General features: G+C 35.4%; 1 protein-coding gene across 2 annotated transcripts in view; it reads right to left on the minus strand.

Moving 5' to 3' along the window:
* The window catches only part of CSMD3 (CUB and Sushi multiple domains 3), a 1,257,946-nt gene that overhangs the window by 16,382 nt on the left and 1,220,941 nt on the right, over nucleotides 1–20,623 (minus strand). For both annotated transcript variants that reach the window (XM_047073797.1, XM_047073796.1), the window contains 5 exons: nucleotides 20,484–20,557; nucleotides 12,063–12,174; nucleotides 9,519–9,698; nucleotides 7,339–7,404; nucleotides 1,305–1,463 (listed from right to left, as the gene is read on the minus strand). In XM_047073797.1, coding sequence (XP_046929753.1) covers nucleotides 1,305–1,463; nucleotides 7,339–7,404; nucleotides 9,519–9,698; nucleotides 12,063–12,174; nucleotides 20,484–20,557 — 591 coding nt within the window. The remainder of the gene's footprint in view (nucleotides 1–1,304; nucleotides 1,464–7,338; nucleotides 7,405–9,518; nucleotides 9,699–12,062; nucleotides 12,175–20,483; nucleotides 20,558–20,623) is intronic.

Here is a 20,623-nt window from a genome sequence, read left to right on the forward strand (position 1 = left end):
ACACATCGCTGAAGGCAAGGGAAATAAAAGCAAACATCAGCTTTTGGAACCTCCTCATCAAGATAAAAACTGCACAGCAAAGGAAACAACCAACAAAACTAAAAGGCAACCGACAGAATGGGAGAAGAGATTTGCAAATGACATATCTGATAAAGGGTTAGTATCCAAAATCTATAAAGAACTTAAGAAACTTAACATATAAAAAACAAATAATCCAGTGAAGAAACAGGCAAAAGGACATGAATAAACACTCCTCCAGAGAAGACATCCAGAAGGCAAACAGACACATGAAAATATGCTCAACATCACTCATCATCAGGGAAATACAGATCAAAACCACAATGAGATACCACCTCACACTGGTCAGAATGGCTAAAATTAACAACTCAGGAAACAACAGATGTTGGCAAAGATGTGGAGAAAGGGGGACACTTTTCAACTGTTGGTGGGAATGCAAACTGGTGCAGCCACTCTGAAAAACAATGTGGAGTTTCCTCAAAAAATTAAAAATAGAACTACCCTACGACCCACAATTGCACTATACTAGTAACTTACCCAAAGGCTACAGGATTGCTGATTCCAAGGGGCGCAATGTTTATAGCAGTACTAACAACGATAACCAAATTATGGAAGAGCCCAAATGTCCATCAACTGAGGAATGGATAAAGTAGATGTGGTACATATATACAATGGAATAGTACTTGGTGATAGAAAAGAATGAAATCTTGCAATTTGAAACAACGTGGATGGAACCGGAGGGTATTATGCTAAGCAAAATAAGTCATTCAGAGAAAGACAGGTATCATATAATTTGACTCACATGTGGAATGTGAGAAACTCAATAGATGATGAACATAGGGGAAGGGAAGGAAAAATAAGAGAAAAACAAAGAGGGCTTTAAACAATAAGAGACTCTTAAATACAGAGAACAAACTGAGAGTTGCTGGAAGGAGGTGGTGGGTTAAATGTGTGATGGGCATGAAGCAGGGCACTTTTCAGGATGATCACTGGGTGTCATATGTAGGAGATGAATCACTGGATTCTACTCCTGAAGCCAAGACTACACTGTATGTTAACTAACTTGCAAAAAAAAATATTCATGCGTGAGCTTATTTTGGCATCAGAGTTTTACATTTGTGTAGTAATACTCCTGTATAAATCCAAAGATTGGAAAGCTTTATTTCTGGATAATTATGAATGTCATTAAAATTTAAGAAATATTTCACAGTATAAAAATTACTCATATGATGAAATGATGGAGGTGAAAGCATGAAGGCGTCATTTGCTCATCTTTAATGTGATACCTGAAAGTAGCAGTTCCATGTTGCTATTGCTGAGTGTTGCATTGACTCTTCCAGTGGAAGCATTGAAACTAGTAACTGTCAAGGTCATGGGTTGTTTCCTTCCTTTGAAATTGTAAGAGCCTTTCCATATATAATTTTGGGCAAACACGTCATCAGGAACTGCAAATAGATTAAATACACACATTAATTTTATGGTGCCCTGTAAATATAAACATTAAATAGTGGGTTAGAGAATATTAGTTCAGTGAATAACGATATTTTGCTAAACAGACAATGATGTGACGTGTGTAATATAAAGTGAATTCTTCAGATTTATTTCGAGTTTTGGGGAATAAACCAAAATTGCCATAACCTAGGCTTGTAATCATACATGAGTCACCAATTAAAGATGGACAACACCAATTAAAGACATACACTTATATTCAGAACCAGCTAAACATCAAATTTACTTGTATTTGGTCTCCTTTAGGAACATATTTCTTTGAAAAGGAAGATAAAGTGATTTTACCAAGCCAAGTCGGTCTGCATACAAGTCCCAAAAGGCCTTGTTTTCTCCTGGCACTGTGAATAGATTTTTCAGAGGAAGAGCATAGAGTTAACCCCCTCCTGCAGCATAGCCCTGAAAGACTGTCGGGAGGGGTGCTCCTTTGCCCCCCTTACACAATACTGAGTTCAGTTATTCCAATAATAGATGCTCCTGAGGAGGAACAGGGCTCCACCATATTGACAGCTTTGATTTTATAGGTATTTTTAGAAATAAAGGAATTGTCACTAGAAATTGCCCAACTCTCGTGGGAGAGAGAGATGAATTTGGTAGAATCAAATAACATTCTAAATGTTAGAAAACTTTCCTCTAAGTAAGAGATGCTCTTCATTTTAGATATATCCAAATAAGGCACTATATTTATATAAATTAGTTATGTAATATATAGTTATGTAAGTCAAGAATGGCAAAGTCTACTCAGTTCCTGAAAAGAGGCTGAGAGAAGCTTCCATTAACCCTATACATGACAATAAAGCACATCCCCCCAAAGCGGCTATTCCAGGGAGCCATGCTTATTGTGCAAGTGAGTGAATAACAGAGTAGGGAAAAGTCTTTTTTTTTCCTAACAAGTTATTGACAGTTTGTCACCTGCTCTTCTCTACACGCATCACACTTCTTATGTCCCAGATCACAGAGACTGGGTTACATACCCTGAATTCTACTCAACAAACGAAAATAACAAAACCACTGTAGACATAAAATACAGAAAATATAAATTATGGTCAAGAGTTGAATATTTTCTGAATATTCACCCAATGTGATTTTTTTTCCTCTGGTAATTCAAAAGTAAAGTAGCTGAAAGACTAGAACTGCAGGCACTAGAGTTAGGCTGTGATATTTAAGTCCCCCCTGTGCGATTTATAAGCTGTGTGGTTTTGCACACAGATAAATGACTTATCTCTCTAAACCTATATTTCCTCCTAAGTAAAATGAGGTTGGCTTAGAGTTGTGAGGAAGGTTCAATGAGATAAGGAATGTGAAGTGTTTAGCTGAGTGTTAGTCGCTGCCATTACTACTGCTGCTGCCACGATTATTCAGATTACCAGGAAGACTGTGGAGCTTTGAACTTACTACGCAACTGCTAATAAAATATATATTTAGCAGACACATAGTAAGTATAATGAATAATCCATGTTTCTGGCTTTGTGATCTTTGCAAAGTCATCCTTGTACTGGCACTCCTTTCCCAAACCTCAAAGAATACCGCTATGTACCCTCTAGGGGAATGCTATGCTATGTATGTATAGGGGAGTTTTACCTAAAACTTTGATAGAGTGTATGAGTAAAAAGCCCTCGATATGTGGTAAGCATGTTAAAGTTTTTTGTAAAAAAAAAAAAAAAAAAAGTGTACCTAAAACGAGTTTACAGGAGGGAGTCATGAGCTATATTGGCCTGCACTAGAAAGACCTGGAATTTGGAGAAAATAGCATCTTCCCAGCAGAGTAAGAGCAGGAGCAAGGGAGAAAGATATTCTAATGGCAGTGCCTAAAAAACAGTAGGCGCCCTTTAAGTGTGGTTGTCTCTATGTTTATTGCCACCTGATCTGGACTGTGATTACTCTTTGCTCTCTCTGAACCTTTAAAGAAAATCTGTTATACCTGATGATCTTATCCGTGGTGCTTAGAGGAAATCCTGTTGGTTGAAGGAGACTCAAGAGAACCACAGTGGCAGGAGAAAACAGCAACAGAAAGAAGTAGGTAGTAGCAGCAGCAAAGTATATTGCATCAGGTTTAATCATTGATGTGGTAGTAAATGTTTAACTAGTGGGTCTCCAGGAAAACAAAACTGATATGCAGTATTTGCTGATTTCCATAGTGTATATATTCCCATAATAACAGATTTCAACCTACTACCAATATGACATCACTGAATGCAAAGCTTGGAAGAATGCACAGAATGGTCTATGCTGAACTTCTACCTGCTGGCTCCACAATGCCACTTCTACTCTCTACTTTTTGAGAAATATAATTCAGGTTGGACAAAGCAGACACTATTTGGTTATTTATATTCCCATGTACACTGGGAATGATAATACTTCTATGTTTAGTCTATTTTGAGATTTAGATATGAATGTGTATTTGGCAGTTCTTTGAAACTCTAAAATGCCATCCCACTACCACTGATGTGGATATCAATGAAAAGAAGACTAAGATGGCATTATCCTTTCTTTCAATACGTCCGAATTTAAACTTTACTTCACAGGCTTCATAGCATTGTTAAATGTAGTATCATGCTCCTGACTGACACAATTCCCAAATATCATTCCTGTTATTTTGGAGTAATCTAATCACAGTGCCTCATGATTTTCAATTAAATGTTTGTAATGTTATTCCATTTAAGACAACATTCACATTGAAGAGTTATAGATATTTTTACTCAGGTTAAAGAAATTCCTTTCCTTTTCCAACTTATGAAGCATCTTTTAAAATTATAAATAGGTGTTGATTTTATCAATTATTTTCTGTGTAGGTATCGCGCTGATCAACATTGTTTGCATTTTAATCTCGTAATTCACAGATTACTTTTAAGGATTATTTAACATAAAAATGTTCCTGCATATCTATCATGAACCCAGTTTGGTTCTGATGTGTCATTTTTTGGTCATTCTGTTGGATTTTATAATTTTGGATTTGATTTGCTAAGATTTTACGTAGGATATTTTTATCTGTACATCTTGAGTCAAATGAGTTTGCAATTTTCCCTTTTGTATAATCTCTTTGTGAGTTATTAGAATTATGTTGGACTTATAGAATGAGTTTTCTTGACTAGAAGAGATTTTATAAAATGGGATGATCTGTTCTGCTCCTTGAAAGTTTGGTGGAATTCATCAGTAGAGCCATAAAGACCTGTTTTTTTTCTCTGTGGAAATAGTTTTCAACTTCTACTTTAGTTTTATAGGATCATTCAAGTTTTCTTTTCTAGGTCTGGTAAGATATTCTTTTCTAGCAATTTGTCCATTTATTTAGAGTTGACTGTTATTGATAGTTTTAATTAATATAATTATAATTGATCTAATCAATGCTAATGTAGTTATGTTCACATTTCCTTTTGTTATACTATTTAATATTTGTTTCTTTTGCGATCAATCTTACCAGAAATTTTCCACTTTTTTCCTCCAAAACACTACCTTTGGCTCTGTTTCTTCCATTGTGTCTCTTGGGGGGAGGGTTGTTAGTTCATTTTTGTTATTGTATTTATTTTTCTGCTTTCTTTTGGTTATTCTGTTCTACTATATATATCTTCTTAACAAGGATACTTAATTCATTAGTTATGAGGCTTTCTTCTTTTCTAATGTAAGAATTTAAAGCTATAAATTCCCCTCACAACTTCGCTTTTGGTATACAGCCAAAGTTTTGATATTTAGATTTTTCAATATACCTAAATTCTAGGGTTATATAGTTTTTAAATTACTTCTTTAATTTAGGAGTTACTTATAAATATTGATTTTGTTTTTTATTCTAAGTATTCAGAAATTTTTTAAATGGACCTATTTTCTTATCAACTTTTACTTGCATCATGGTCAGATATCAGCCCTGAAGGCTAATTTTGCTTTGAAATTTATGCATTTGTATGTATTATTTAATATATAATCAATTGTTATACATATTCCATGTGCTTTGAATAAAATATATATTCTATAATTGTTTGATACAGAAATCTTTATGTATGAAAATTGGGTCAAGCTAATTAATTGTGTTGTTCTTCCATATTCTTTTTAACTTTTTTTGCCTGTCTGATTTATTTATTGGTGACCATAGGTCATGTTTTGCCTGGGACAGTCCACTTTTACATTTGATGTACTAGAGTTATTATTCAAAATACTTATCTACTACTAGATAAACCATCTCCCTCGGAAAAGTCTGCATTGATTGACCACTGTGGTTTTCTGACTCCATTGCTAAACTTACTCTCTTACTCAGTCTATTTCCACTGCACATTGAATAAATCACTATTTCAGACTTATTTTTTGTGGGTACTCCAGCTTTATAGCATGTACCTTAAGAACTTCTAAATGCAACTAAAACTAGAACCTAACACTGTTTCTGGCTTAATGTAACTAGATCAAATCTATCTCCAAAGTACAGATAAATGCTGTCTTTAATTTTATTTGTAGCTTTTAATTTATATAGTGTAAATAAAATACAGACTAATACTAAAAAAAGCAGCTCTCATATACTGAGGTCTTACTATGGGCTAAGCACTTCACAATTCATTTTCATGAAGTTCATTTATAATAATCTAATCATGTTTCTTTTGCGTAGATTAAAAATGGAAGCTCAGATATATAACTTTTCTAAAGTCATAGAATAGGGGGTATATAACCTGGTAACTAAATTAAGGTTGTAGGACTTAAGAGACCACGTTTTTATTTTTTTTTAAATTTTTTTTTTTTTCAACGTTTATTTATTTTTGGGACAGAGAGAGACAGAGCATGAACGGGGGAGGGGCAGAGAGAGAGGGAGACACAGAATCGGAAACAGGCTCCAGGCTCTGAGCCATCAGCCCAGAGCCTGACGCGGGGCTCGAACTCCCGGACCGCGAGATCGTGACCTGGCTGAAGTCGGACGCTTAACCGACTGCGCCAGCCAGGCGCCCCAAGAGACCACGTTTTTAATGATTAAATTTAACATTTTGGTTTTTAAATCAATAATTGAAAATAAATAGAAGATTTTGCTGAACTTTTGCTATCATACCAAGTGTATTTGGTTCCTTTTTAAAAAATATATATTTAAAAATTATATATAATATCTCATTTATCTAATTTTTGTTTTAATGTTTTTTTTTTTTAAACGTTTTATTTATTTTTGAGACAGAGAGAGAGAGCATGAATGGGGGAGGAGCAGAGAAGAGGGAGACACAGAATCGGAAGCAGGCTCCAGGCTCTGAGCCATCAGCCCAGAGCCCGACGCGGGGCTCGAACTCACGGACCGTGAGATCGCGAGATCGTGACCTGAGCTGAAGTCGGACGCTCAACCGACTGAGCCACCCAGGCGCCCCTGTTTTAATGTTTTAAATAAAACATTGCTGGGGAACCTGGGTGGCTCAAGTTTAAGCGTCCAACTTTAGCTCAGGTCAGGATCTCACGGCTAGTGAGTTCGAGCCCCGCGTCAGGCACTGTACTGACTCCTCAGAGCCTGAAGCCTGCTTCAGATTCCGTGTCTCCATTTGTCTCTGCCCCTCCCCTGCTTGTACTCTCTCTCTTTCTCTCTCAAAAATAGATAAGCATAAAAATAAAAAAAAAATAAAGTATTGCCATTATAGTATAGTCATTTTCAGATACTCCTGAAGGGATATTTTATAGAGAGAACTATAAGCATTATTTTTGGAATATTAGCATGTCTAATTCATAGTTTTTTTCCATAGTTTTTTCCGTGTATATATATATATATATATATATATATATATATATATATAATGTTCACTTTGTCAAGGAAATAGTAGATCACTTTTAGAAATGATGACTTACAGAAAAACTACTGAAATTACTAACCACTTAGCTTTGGGCTGGGTGTTCCTAGAGCAGGTCTCGGATCTTTCACCAATATTTTGGAACCAGCTATAAAAAAAAAAAAAAAGTAGGTTTACAGAAGTTAATATAATTAATAACACACAGTGATGCATTGTTCATTTTATTCTCAGGCATAGCATATAATTTTCTCCAAAATATCCTATTCATCCTAACATCTCAGTACCTACTCAACACTTTTTTTGTGCAGCTAACAACTTCAATAATTACCCCATTGTAGGCCAGGAGGATGAGGCAAAGATTAGTGCTGCTTTTTCATTTTAGGATTCTCTTATTTTAAATTCATAAACCAACATGCAAACAGTTGATTACAGCATGATAGCTGAAGGCTAAGGGTATGTTCCTGTTGCACAAAGGCAGAAATAATTTAGTAGGGTGTGTGTTAAAAATAAAAATTTGTTAAGGTGACCCATGATGTTATAAGAAATTGGAAAGACTCAAAACTAAGGAGTTAATATTGAAGTTTTAAGCCAAATCAAAGGTAGTTCAAAGTAAGGAAATCATGTGGGTTACTGGATGTCCCTGTAAAGTTATAGGAGCTATGACATTCAGTATATATGCAGTGAAGACTGTGTAAGGGGTCGTCTTCTCCCTTAGAACAATATAATGTCTTTAAAAGGTTTTAAGGGAAATAAGGCTGCTGCAGGAGTCCCAGTAGAGATAATGCTGAGTTAGCCTACCATAGTAGTGATGATAAACAGCAAAGTAGATAGATAAAAATGTTATTGAAATCCTGTTGGATTTAAATGGGCTTTTAATCTTTCAATCTCATGAAAAATTTAAAGCAAACTGAGAAGTGTTCTTGCTAAGAGAAGAGAGTGAAAACATCTCAAAAAGGAGAAGGTCGTTAACATGTGTGAATGCTACAAGAGAAGAGGAATTAGAAGGGCTGAAAAAAAAAAAAAGGAAAAGGAATTTATTGATGACCTTATCAAGAATTCTAGAACAATTTCCTTTATTCCTTGTTCTGAACACATAACCCTTTGTCTCTGGTGAACTCACTACATCTTATTCAGATGGGGATTGTCCTGATGAAGCAGCAAGAGAAGTAGACACTCCTGGTCAAAATACTATATCACCCTAGCTGAATGACAGATTTGGAGGCAGGTTCCATTTAAAACTGATCAGACTCCTGGGGCGCCTGGGTGGCGCAGTCGGTTAAGCGTCCGACTTCAGCCAGGTCACGATCTCGCGGTCCGGGAGTCCGAGCCCCGCGTCAGGCTCTGGGCTGATGGCTCAGAGCCTGGAGCCTGTTTCCGATTCTGTGTCTCCCTCTCTCTCTGCCCCTCCCCCGTTCATGCTCTGTCTCTCTCTGTCCCAAAAATAAATAAACGTTGAAAAAAAAAAAAAATTTAAAACTGATCAGACTCCTGAGTAGTGCTTTCCTGATCAAGAAGTTTTGGCAAAAACTCTTTCTAGCCAAAAGATATCAACCCAGCGATGCTGGAAGCAATTTTCCCTACTGTGGTAGGTTGAATAATGTGACCCCAAAATTCATGTTCACCAAGAATCTCAAAATATGGCCTTATATGGTAATAGGGTCTTGGAAGATGTAATTAATTGGGGATCCAGAGGTGATATAGTCCTGAAATCCAGTGACTAGTGTTCTTAAGAAGAGGAGACGGCATACAGAGAAAGGAAAGGAAGCCACATGAAGATGGAGGCAGAAATTGCTGTGAGGCAACTTATGAACCAAGGAAAGCCGAGGATAGCCAGAAGCTGCCATAAACAAGAAAGAGATGAAGCATGACTGTTCCCTAAGGACTTCAGAGGGTGCATGTTTCTATCAACACCCTGATTTGGGGCTTCTGGCCATCAGAACCGTAAAAGAATAAATTTCTGCTTTTTTAAGGTATCCAGCTTGTGGTACTTTATTACAACAGCCCAGAAAGCTATTACACCTACCATGATTAAATAACTAGAAGAAGGAATAAAGAAGAGAAAACAGATCATAGAACAGAAACTATAAAAAGACCTCAATAATATTCCTGTGCCTCTGGATCCAAAAGTGCCTACCCTTGGAGTTGATTGACAAACTTCTCTAGTTCCTAAGCTAATCTGAGTTGAGTGTTTGTCTCCTGCATTTTAGGAAGGCTGAAATAGTATAACAGCTTCTGTCAAGAGCTTCTATAATGAAAACTTACCTTCACAAACAGGAACTTTTCCAGTCCAGGTGTTATCAGACCTACACACTCTATGTTCTGTTCCACCTGCCAAGAAGAAGCCAGGCTGGCAGGTATAAATGAGAGTATAGCCATGAGATGGAAGGTCCATTCCTACTACATTTGCATGAGCAGGAGTTTCTGGTTGTTTACAGCTGTGGGCTATATTAAGAAAAGAGAGAAGTGTTCATTTTTTATATACATGTTAAGAAAATTCTGAGATAAGAGTAAAGATAAATATACCTTTGCATAGTTATTCTAATTTTTTCAAGGAAAATGTATCAATGTCAATATACATATTAATATCATAGACTAGCATGTCCTAAGCAATAACCTGTGGAACACTGGTAGCTATTAAAAGGTAAGCTGAGGGGGGGAAAAAACGTGCTGAGGATAATTAAGCTAACATATGTGTACTATATCACTATTCTAGACACAATACACATTAGTATTTTATTTATTTTATTAAAAACGCTTTTGTTTTGTTTTAAGTTTACTTATTTGAGACAGAGAGCATGCGGGGTAGGGACAGAGAGAACAGGGAGACAGACAATCCCAAGCAGGCTCCAACATCATCAGCACAGAGCTGATGGGCTCAAGCTCACGAACCATGAGATCATGACCTGAGCTGGAATTAAGAGTTGGATGCTGAACTGTTGGAGCCACCCGGGCACCCCTAAACATTAGCATTTTAAAGGATGTAAGAGGTCCTATAGTAAGATACCTGTCAAAGTTTGACAAACTCAGATTTTCCATGCCAGTTTATGGAATATTATTTTATTATTTTTTTATATTTATTTTAAATTGTAAAAACATTTTCTAAAGTTAAATACAATCACAGCTCAACATGTCATTCTGATATTAATATCTCCTAAAGTAGAAAGTACAATTTAATAATTTTGACATGTGAAATTTTCTGGTCATATTTTAGGTCCATAAGTAGCAGTGTTTTCATTCTTTTAACTTTTGTCTCCTTTTCTCCATGCTTCCTCCCACTCTTGATTCGCTATCTTGGTTCTATTTTACCCACTGGTATGCCATTTCTTGGCCCTGCCCCCACTTTACATGTTTTATGTCTTACAAATAACGTTCCTTTTCTCAGAGATGGATGCTACAAGGAATTTTCTCCCTAAACCAGACAGCATTTCTGGTCATTTGTTCCTGGATATGGATACTTAAAAGTTTGTCTCTGAAAAAAAAATGTTCTGTGGACAAATTTGCTTGAAAAAACAAATTTCCACCCCTTTCCCAATGGAGATTTACAAAACTATAAATAAGAGCTAACATTTTTAAATATTATCTGATAAACAGTGTGTTACATGTTTTATATTTAATATAATTCAGTTATTGACATTCAATACTTTGGGGGGAAATAATGCTAAGGATAAACAGATAGTCTGTCTCTACTACATTCTTAACCCTCACATTATGCGCATAGTAGCAGTCTGAGATACTTTCAGTAACAGCTTTATTTAAATCCTATCCCATACTGAAGTCATCAAAGAACTTTGGTTTACTAAGAAATACCTAGTGACATCTCACACAGTTTCTAAAGTATGTACTCTACTGAATTCTCTGTTAAGGAATTCGGCTATATTTAAATTTCAGCCAACCAGGCATGTGACATGACTTCTCTGTGGAGTGTTCTGCTGCTTTTCAGTGAGCTGCGGGTCCACAGAGGCTCCCGTGATCAATTGAGTGGTTCTGAACAGGGCTAGAGTGAAGTCACAAGACTTATTTAGACTTCAGCAAACCCTAAAAGCTGGACACCATTCTAATGAGTATTTCTACTCCTGCTAACTCTTTATTGTTTTTCCCTGAGAGGCTCATGATTTTAAAAGATAGGAAAGGAGATAAAAAAAAAAAAAAAAAAAAGAAAGTGGGAGGGAAAGAGATAAGTAATTCACCAGCTGAAACTTATTTCTAACTTCAAGTCAGAAAAGACAGCTTCATGACCTTGGGTTTTGTTCTTTAATCTGTACAACAGGTGCCCTCAATTTAGGGTCAGTGCACATTTAGAAGCTCCAGGAAAGCCTGAAATAGTATTCAAATTTTTGGTCAAGATGTTCATGTGTATTTCCTTCCATGAATGTTTCTATCTTTCGTCATTCTCAGAGGGTTTCAGAAGCGATGAAAGATTAAGAGGCACTAAATTGGAGCCTCCTCAGTGCACTTCAGATTCACAGGTGCAGATCTATGCATTGATATACTAATAATCATTTAAAATTACCAGATGGCCAAGCTGAACACAATTAAAGAGCTTTGCAAGAAAGAACAAAATTGTGCCTCATGCCTTCTGACTTCTTTAAAAAGAATGCTCCTTAATTGGCATTGGGATTATGATACAGTAATAAAGTTTTATTTTATAGTAATAAAGTAATATATGTAAATTATGTTCTATCATAATCTAAAAAAATCCACGTAATACATCTTTTGTGTAGATACAGATTTATTTCCCACTTGTAAGAAAAAATGTATATAAATTCTGATCTGTGGTAAGTATAACTTCATACCCACAGTACTTACGTATGCACTCAGGCTGAATTCCACTCCATGTGAGGTCGGGAAGGCAAGTACGTGTTGTAGACCCTTGAAGAAGGTGTCCTTTTTTGCAATGAAATTGCACAACACTTCCTACCTATAGCAGATTTCAGAGGAAAAAAAAAAAACAAACATACCAATGCAACTTCAAATATGGCAACACATAGAAAAAACCTTGGATGAGAAAATGCTTTCAAAAGAAATTCTGCATGGTGAAAGCTGGAAGAAAAAGATATTTAAAACTGATTTAAAATAAAATTGGGGAAAAATCAAAACTAAGGATAAATTTACATCTCTTTGTGTACATATCATTGTCAAATATTTAAGTATCCAATGCTTGTATAGGTGCCAAACATGTTGCCATGGTCGTTTAAAGAAAATATATGATATTAAAAGCCAATAAGCTACATGTGACTACAAGACAGAGAGTTAAATAAAGATAAAAAAAATGGATGAAGTTAGAAAGGGAAATAAAGATAACTAACAGTGTAAGAGGCAAATGAATATGGAAGACAGTAAATGCAATATGAGATTAGATGCAAATGTGTTTACTGAAGGTTGGGATTGTAAAAAATACACACTGGAAGACAAGCAAAGTTTGCACTGAGTTTTAAGGATGTGAAATTTAGATAAAAACATAGAACACGGCTCTCAAAGTGTGGTTCCCAGACCAGTAACCTCAGTGTCACTAGAAATACAAATTCGGGGACCTTACTTACTCCACACCCACTGAATCAGAAACTCTGAGTAGGGGACCAACAAGCCGCGTTGTAACAAGTCCTCCATGTGATTTTAATGCACAATAACGTTTGAGAACAACTGATATAGAAGTAGAAAAGATAAGAACATGATGAGAAAATGCAGAAAGGTTAAAATAGACATCATATAGTTCAGGAAAAAAGAAAGTACGTTTGGTTGATTGGCATGGATACTTCACACGGTGAGCTGAGAAGTTGAGGGGAGGTAAAGCGGGAAGCAGTGAGATCCAGAAAAAAAAAAAAAGGAAAAAGAAAACAGACCCCAGAAATGTGTATGTGGTTTTAACTCTGGATCTGATCTTGCTTGAATAAGCTATATTTCCTCTTTGAGACTTAATCTATAAATAAAGATGGTAATATTATTTGTCTTGAGATTTGTTTTAAGAATTAAATGAAATAGGGCATATAATCTACTCCATACACGGATGGCACATAGGTTTTAAATAAATCCTAGCTTTAATTATTAAGTCAAAGACATAAGTAAGAATCCATTTCTGAAGAGTCTCAAATGGTAGTCCATGGCATTTAAAATCTTTTTTTAATGAAAACATAAAGTTGCTAGAGCTCTCAGAGCAAGAAAAATTTGTGTTGAAAATATCATCTTTGGAAAATTAACTTAGCCACTGCATAAAGAAACTACTCAGCAAAAAGAATGACAAGCAGCAATTTAATCATGAGGCCAGCCCTACTGGATTAGATTTGAATGGCTAAAAGCTGAACATGTGGGAGTAGACCTGGGAAGGACGTGGTTAGCTCAAACTACATTACAGGAAAAAAATCATCAAGATTTATTAAATGATTACAGCTGGAAGACAAGGGGAGGGATATTCAGTGTTTGCCACTTCAGCCTTCCCCAGCACACCAGAGTCTGAGAGTGATCAGCCATCCTCGAAGCACTTTTCACAAACACCCTGTTTCCTCCCTTCCCACTTAGTTCCTACTTGCACTTGCTAAAACAACATGAAGCTGAGCTTAAGGTGACATAATTTGATCCAAGATCCCATTTGGACCTCGAGACCAGCTAAATGCTACCATTTCTCATATTCTCATTATAACCCAGAATGATGCCATACAAGAAACATTCCATTCCAATGGTTGCTCTCTGATAGCAACACTTATTCTTTCAGTTATCTTACATTTTCTCTTCCAAGACATCCTCACGATAGCCTTGAGATCTCTTACCCCCCTCAAGGACCCATTTTGTCCAGGGCCACTACACCGTTCAGCTCCAGGGAGTATTGTGCACCCTGAATTCAACATAAATGAAGTCCTTCAAATTGTGCTCCAGGACATGCAGTTCACATACTCTGAAGTTGTGCAAGACGGTGCTGCATGGACTAGTCAATTTCTGTTTTGTCGTTGTTGTTTGTTTATTTTTCGGAGAGAGAGGGAGAGAGAGAACAGGGAGGGGCAGGACGAAGGGGGTGCGGGGGGGACAGAGGATCCAAAGTAGGCTGTGTCCTGCCAGCAGAGAGCCCAATGCCAGACTCCAGCTCACAAACAGTAAAATCATGACCTGAGCCAAAGTTGGATGCTTAACTGACTCAGCTACCCAGGCGCCCTTGGAGTAGTCCATTTCTTTTTTTTTTTTTAATTTTTTTTAAAGTTTATTCATTTTTGAGAGACAGAGCATGAATGGGGAAGGGGCAGAGAGAGAGGGAGACACAGAATCCGAAGCAGGCTCCAGGCTCTGAGCTGTCAGCACAGAGCCTGATGGGGGGCTCGAACTCACGAACCGCGAGATCATGACCTGAGCCGAAGTCGGACGCTCAACTGCCAGTCCATCTCTTATATGGACTAGTTTATGTGACTCAACAGGTAGATTTTGCAATTCTGTTCTTCAGTCAAACTGGTTTTACGCAACCCATCACCTCCACCACTCTAGCAATCCTACTTTTAGGCTCAAACTCAGTTAATGTTGCCACCTTCTACTCATGAATCTCCCCTCATTCAATTTACCACCAAATACTGATAATTTTACTTCCTAAATCTTTCACAAACTGCCCCCTTCTGTCTTTCTCCACTTTTATATCCTGTTTTAGTCCTCCGTATCTTTTCTACAGGTTTGGTTCTCAGATTGTAGCAGATATCATAATTAGGAGGACTTTCCAGAACACAGATAGCTGAGCCTCCCTGGAGAGTTTCTGACTGGGTAGATGTGGGGGAGGCCCAGAATCTGTATTTCCCACAATTTCCTAATTAATACTGCCGCCGCTTGGTCAGGGGCCACACTTTGAGAACTACTGTCATAATTATAATTACAATAATCATAACTACAATTGTGATAATTATATAACTTGTTTCCATTTCTCCAATCTTGACCACAATTAAATTTATTTTCGACACTAAAGTCAGAATAATCAACACGAAAGTGTGACCTCCACATTCTCCTTCTTAAAATCTTTACTGCTTATCACCCATAGGTTAAGTTACATTGTATTAGCTTGTCAAATAAAAGCCTCCATATCCTGACCACAGCCAATCCCTCTGGTTTCTTCATTGACCACTTACTTTTACTCAAATTGTACTCTTATAACAACAAATTTTTATTGTTCCCTTAATGCATGCATATTTTCATGCTGTTTACCCTGCATGAAATGTCTTTCCCAACTTTCTTTTCCTAGCTCTTATCCTAAAAGATTTATCTGAGACAACATTTTTAGAAAGGCTTCCCTGTAGCAACAGAGTAGGAGAACTTTTTTTATGTCCTTCCTTAGCAACTTTCAAAGTTACCAATGTTATCATCTATCCTATAAAGTCACCCACACACTAGAAGTTAGCTTCTCTAGGTTAGGGACTGTGTTACTCCCTCGTGCGCACCAAGAGCTCTTGAAAATGGTAAATCAACTGAAGGAATGGGGACTAATAATTTAATTTTACAAAATCAGTTGATTACCTAACTTAAGATTTAACATATTGGGGCACCTGGGTGGCTCGGTCCGTTAAGCCTCCAACTTCCACTCAGGTCATGATCTCGTGGTTCCTGAGTTCGAGCCCCTTGTCGGCTCTGTGCTGACAGCTCAGAGCCCGGAGCCTGCTTCAGATTCTGTCTCCCTCTCTCTCTGCTCTTCCTCTGTTCACACTCTGCCTGTCTGTCTCTCTCTCTCTCTCTCTCAAAAATAAATAAAGGTTAAAAAATAAATTAAAAATAAATTAAAACTAAAAAGATTTAACATGTCTATAGTTTCTTTACATACAAGGATATCCCTTCTACACTTTACATAGCATGAAGCTAAATCACTGTTTATTCTTTGAGGAGTACATTTAGGCTGCTTCATTAAGACTTGATGATCATAAGATATAAGAAACATGTGGGATTACAAAGCCTTTTTTTTTTTTTTTACTTGTAAGACTTTTCCCCTTATTTCTGTAAACTTTTCTGAAGTCATCATAAATACTGCTTTAGATATTAACCAGATACCAGAGATGTAAAGTTTATTTAAAGACTTTCTATATGTCACTAATACATGTAATAACTAGTTTTGTCAAATTCACAAATACTTATACCAAATATCTAATATAACTAGAATTAAAGAAATTTTCTAATTAATTTTTTATTCAGAATTTATTATAGTTAAATAAATTACCAGAATTTTCTCCAAATAACAGTGCATTAATAGACACTTTTTTAGTTATTAGCCCACTTAATAGTATATTTTATATAGCTCTCCATGCTTTTCCAGCTAGTGATGTTATATCCTTCTGATTCTAATTTAACTTCTAATGTGAATAATATAATTTGGCTACCTTTGGGAAAAATAATTTTACATTATCCAATTCAAAAAATTCTTGAAAAAATAATTTAGGCACAATTTTCTCACCAATATTTACTAATAAAAAGTGCTCTGGATAACCAATTATATGCAATGTAAAAACATGGAATATTATTTTTATATCAGGAATTAAAAATTATCCATTTATATTTTAATTGCAGCCAATGTTTAAATAAAACTTAAGTTGGATGCAAATCGCACGTTTTGTACAAAAGCATTATAAAATATTAAGACATGTCTACTTGGTAAATATAATTTATCTTCTTTAATTCCTTATTTCTTTTATATGTTATATCTTAGTTTCTAAACTGTGAAGTTTAGATAGCTAATCAAGGCATAATAGAAATTTTGTATAAATTTAGAACACTCTAAGTAAGATCTTTCTCTTCCATGATATTTCATAGCAAATGACTCTTGCTTTCCTAGAACTTCTATCACTGTATTTATTTGTGTCTGATTTTTAACATCACATATTAAAGATATCTATTTGATATATATTTATATAACACACATATATATGGCTTTACAATTTATAGGCTTCCTCTGTAATATATCTTAACAACCCTTTTATATTTATATTTTTTACTCTGTGCTTATGTTAAACATTGTATCCAAGAAAAAGTGAAGTAGCTTCTAGTAAAAGACACATAGATTTTGATTAATAAAATTGAAGTAAAAGGAAAGGACCATAAAAATGAAGGGATAAAAACATATGCATAAGATAAGATCCAAGGAGTTTTCATTGAGCATCAATTTTGGCCCTGAGCTTCCTGGTTTAAAAAGTTTTTGAATTTTAGATTATACTATAAGTTTGTATTAAAAAATTATAAGTTTTTAATTTTAAAAATTGGATTTGGGGGCACCTGGGTGGCTCAGTAGGTTGAGCATCTGACTCTTGATTTTGGCTCAGGTCATGATCCGATCCCAGGGTTGTGGGATTGAGACCCATGTTGGGCTCCATGCTGAGTGTGGAGCCTGCTTGGGATTCTCTCTCTTCCCCTGACCCTCTCTTCCACTTGTGTCCCCCCCTCTCTCTCTCTCAAATAAAATAAATAAGTAAAATGAATTTGATTTTATGAGATTTGTGTTTGAAAATGCATGGCATCAAAGTCATCATTTCAAAGTAATAAAACACTATAACGTTTGCCCCATTCAATGTACTTATGTACTAATTTCGATTATAAACTGGAAATCATACATCATCACCATGGTCTTTTTGGTAGGGCTAAATATCTTAGTGTTCAATATCTTGGGCTTAAATACCCAAGAGTCAGTTTATAAACATTTCACATTTATAATAACTTTAATGTTACAAGTCTTAACTACTAATGATGTGTCTTCCAAAACCTGTATCTCAATTTAAAGAGTAATATGGCAGTTAGTGAAATATGTGTGTTTGGAATTTACTCCATAATTAATCTAGATGTTGTATCAATCACTTTGACAGCTACTCCCTTCACTACCAATCTATTTTTAGCCAAAAATTATTCCAACTATATTTTAGATATAAGAGAAACTATGTTGGGTACCTTTTTCAACACTGGAGTATTTGTCATCTCTGGCACCAGGTAATATATCCTTATATGTTAATAATTATGGCTGTGTCCAAAAAACTAATATATAAATCTATATAGAAAAAGAGTAAATAAACACACCGAAGAAAAAAAATCAAGAAAATGATTTGAGTGCCTGTGTAATTCATCACTTTCCCCTTTCTCTTATTCCTCTCAGAAGTGAGCTTTCTAACAGCTGTAATTTTACTTAAGTCACTGCTGACCTGATCAAATCATGCGTAGATACAAAAGTTGAGACATCCTGATTCTTTCTCTAGAAATCTGGAACTGAGATTGAGACACAATCATTTTCTGTATGTGGCTGAAATATAATTAGAAAAATGTACCCTTGGCTATAAGGTCAATTTGGAGACAGAAAATCAAAGTAGGCAAACACAGAGTAGTGGAAAACACTGAGTCCTGGTGCCCGGTTCCTAGATTCTGGGCTTGATGGGTCTTGCCTGGATCCCTTTTCTTGGAGTCTTTGGGAGTGCCTTGGGGTCCCTTTCTTAGGGTCTACCTGCACATAGCTTATAATGCTTTTAGTCTTAAGCTAGTTCAAAATAGCTTCTGTTAACTTGCAAGCAAGAGTTTTCTCAACCAATAAAGATGGCTTTTCCAGGATTCTATTTGGAATCTACCAATATTTTAATATTAGTGAGAATTATATAAACTTTTAACATTTCCATTGGTTCTATACAGATTTAGTAAATATATTTAAATATGTATAGACACACACACACACACACACACACACACACACACACCAGTCACATGCATGTAAGAAAGTTGATGTCCCTAATTTAACATACTCAGTACATCATTTATAATTTTTATAAAGATTAATGTAATTATGTAGAGAGTTTATCATTTTTAAAATCTAGTCTATTCATATTTATCTAAGTAGAATATGATGATCCAATGAATGTTTATTAGCTAAATAATATGAATTCAGGGTTAGGTTAACTTTGGAATAATATTTTTCAATGGTTATAATAGAATTCTTACAATGCAGAGTTAATGATTCTATTCATTTCATTAGACTACTATACTAAACTCATTCTTACTCATTTCCATTCTCATTATTTCAAAGGGTATTTATTAGAAAGGACTCCTACTCTTCAAAAAATCACCTGATTTAGTACACAGACACTAACATCAAAATTCTGTATTCTCTCAGGATATTTTCATTGACTTGCTCTGTGATCAAAGCCAAATCAAATTCCTTTCCAGTGTCTTCATCTATATGATGAGGACTAATGCTCTTTAACTAGTTGTCCATTTTTCAGGATTTATTTAGATCAATTGATAAAACCTTTCATAAAGATATGAATCTAAAGTTTTCTAAAAATACCACATAATAGAGACTGGGACACTTTTTTATCACACTTTTATATTATGTAGACAGGCCTGAGGCAAACCAGAAGAATTGGAAATGCTATCAAATCAATGTTCGTACTGTGCCTGGACTGTCGATAAATGGAAACTATTTTTAGCAACAAAAATATGGCAACTTTGATGAGTACTTCCTTTAGAAATGGATGTTTTTCAGGTTCCCACTGAGCTTCACACAAAATAGTACAATTTAGAAAACCCCAAAACACAAGGCAATTGGGTAATATGTATATTGGCTATTTCCTTGTGGAGTCACTATGCACTTTGGCTCCTGTTAGGCCCCTGTAATGAAAAACCTGCTGAATGTCTACATAAAATCTAAACTGGAAAAAGAGAAAATAAGAAAGTCAGCCACACAAGACTGGGCATGCTAAAGAATTCCACTGTAACAAATCAACTATATGGCTAAATATAGGTTAAATTATTTTCTCAGACATTTCCCATAGCAGTGAAAACACTTAAAAATAGTTAGGTATTATATGCATGTTATAAGAGAAACATGTTTTAGTCTAATTGCTTTATTAGATAACCACATTTTTATATATTCGTTCTTTAACATCTTTTATCTTTACTTTTCTTCAGTCCTCTACATCATCCTTTAGAATTTACTCATTTACCCCCTCACTTATTCTCATTTACCCCTTTCTTATGTACTACTGTCGATTTTTCTTATGCTCACAGCTATCTTCAATGTTTCTTTTATTTTATCCTCATAATCACTTATACTATTTTCTTAAACCATATTTTTCTTCTCCTAATCTCCTTCTACGTTCATGCTTTTTCTGCCATTTACCTTTTTATGTTTATGAATACAGCTATAAGCATGATGTTTTTCTGTTTGTGCCAACAGGATTATATGTGCATGAATCAAAGAAGCCTTTTGATCTAGTTTTATAGTACATAGAAATATTTATTTAAAGTACTCACTTGAAATCCAAATGTATTATTCTGAGACCCGTGCCTTGGGACTCCTGGATTTTCACACGAGGTCCGCGTAGGTTCTAAAATAAAGATTATAAACGTAATATTCCTTTAAAACTTATAATTATATCTAATCTATATTCCTT

The sequence above is a fragment of the Lynx rufus genome, unplaced genomic scaffold (genome assembly GCF_022079265.1).
Source record: "Lynx rufus isolate CCGP_SWC_20201006 ecotype Redwood Valley unplaced genomic scaffold, mLynRuf1.p SCAF_12, whole genome shotgun sequence".
NCBI classification, from domain to species: Eukaryota; Metazoa; Chordata; class Mammalia; order Carnivora; family Felidae; genus Lynx; species Lynx rufus.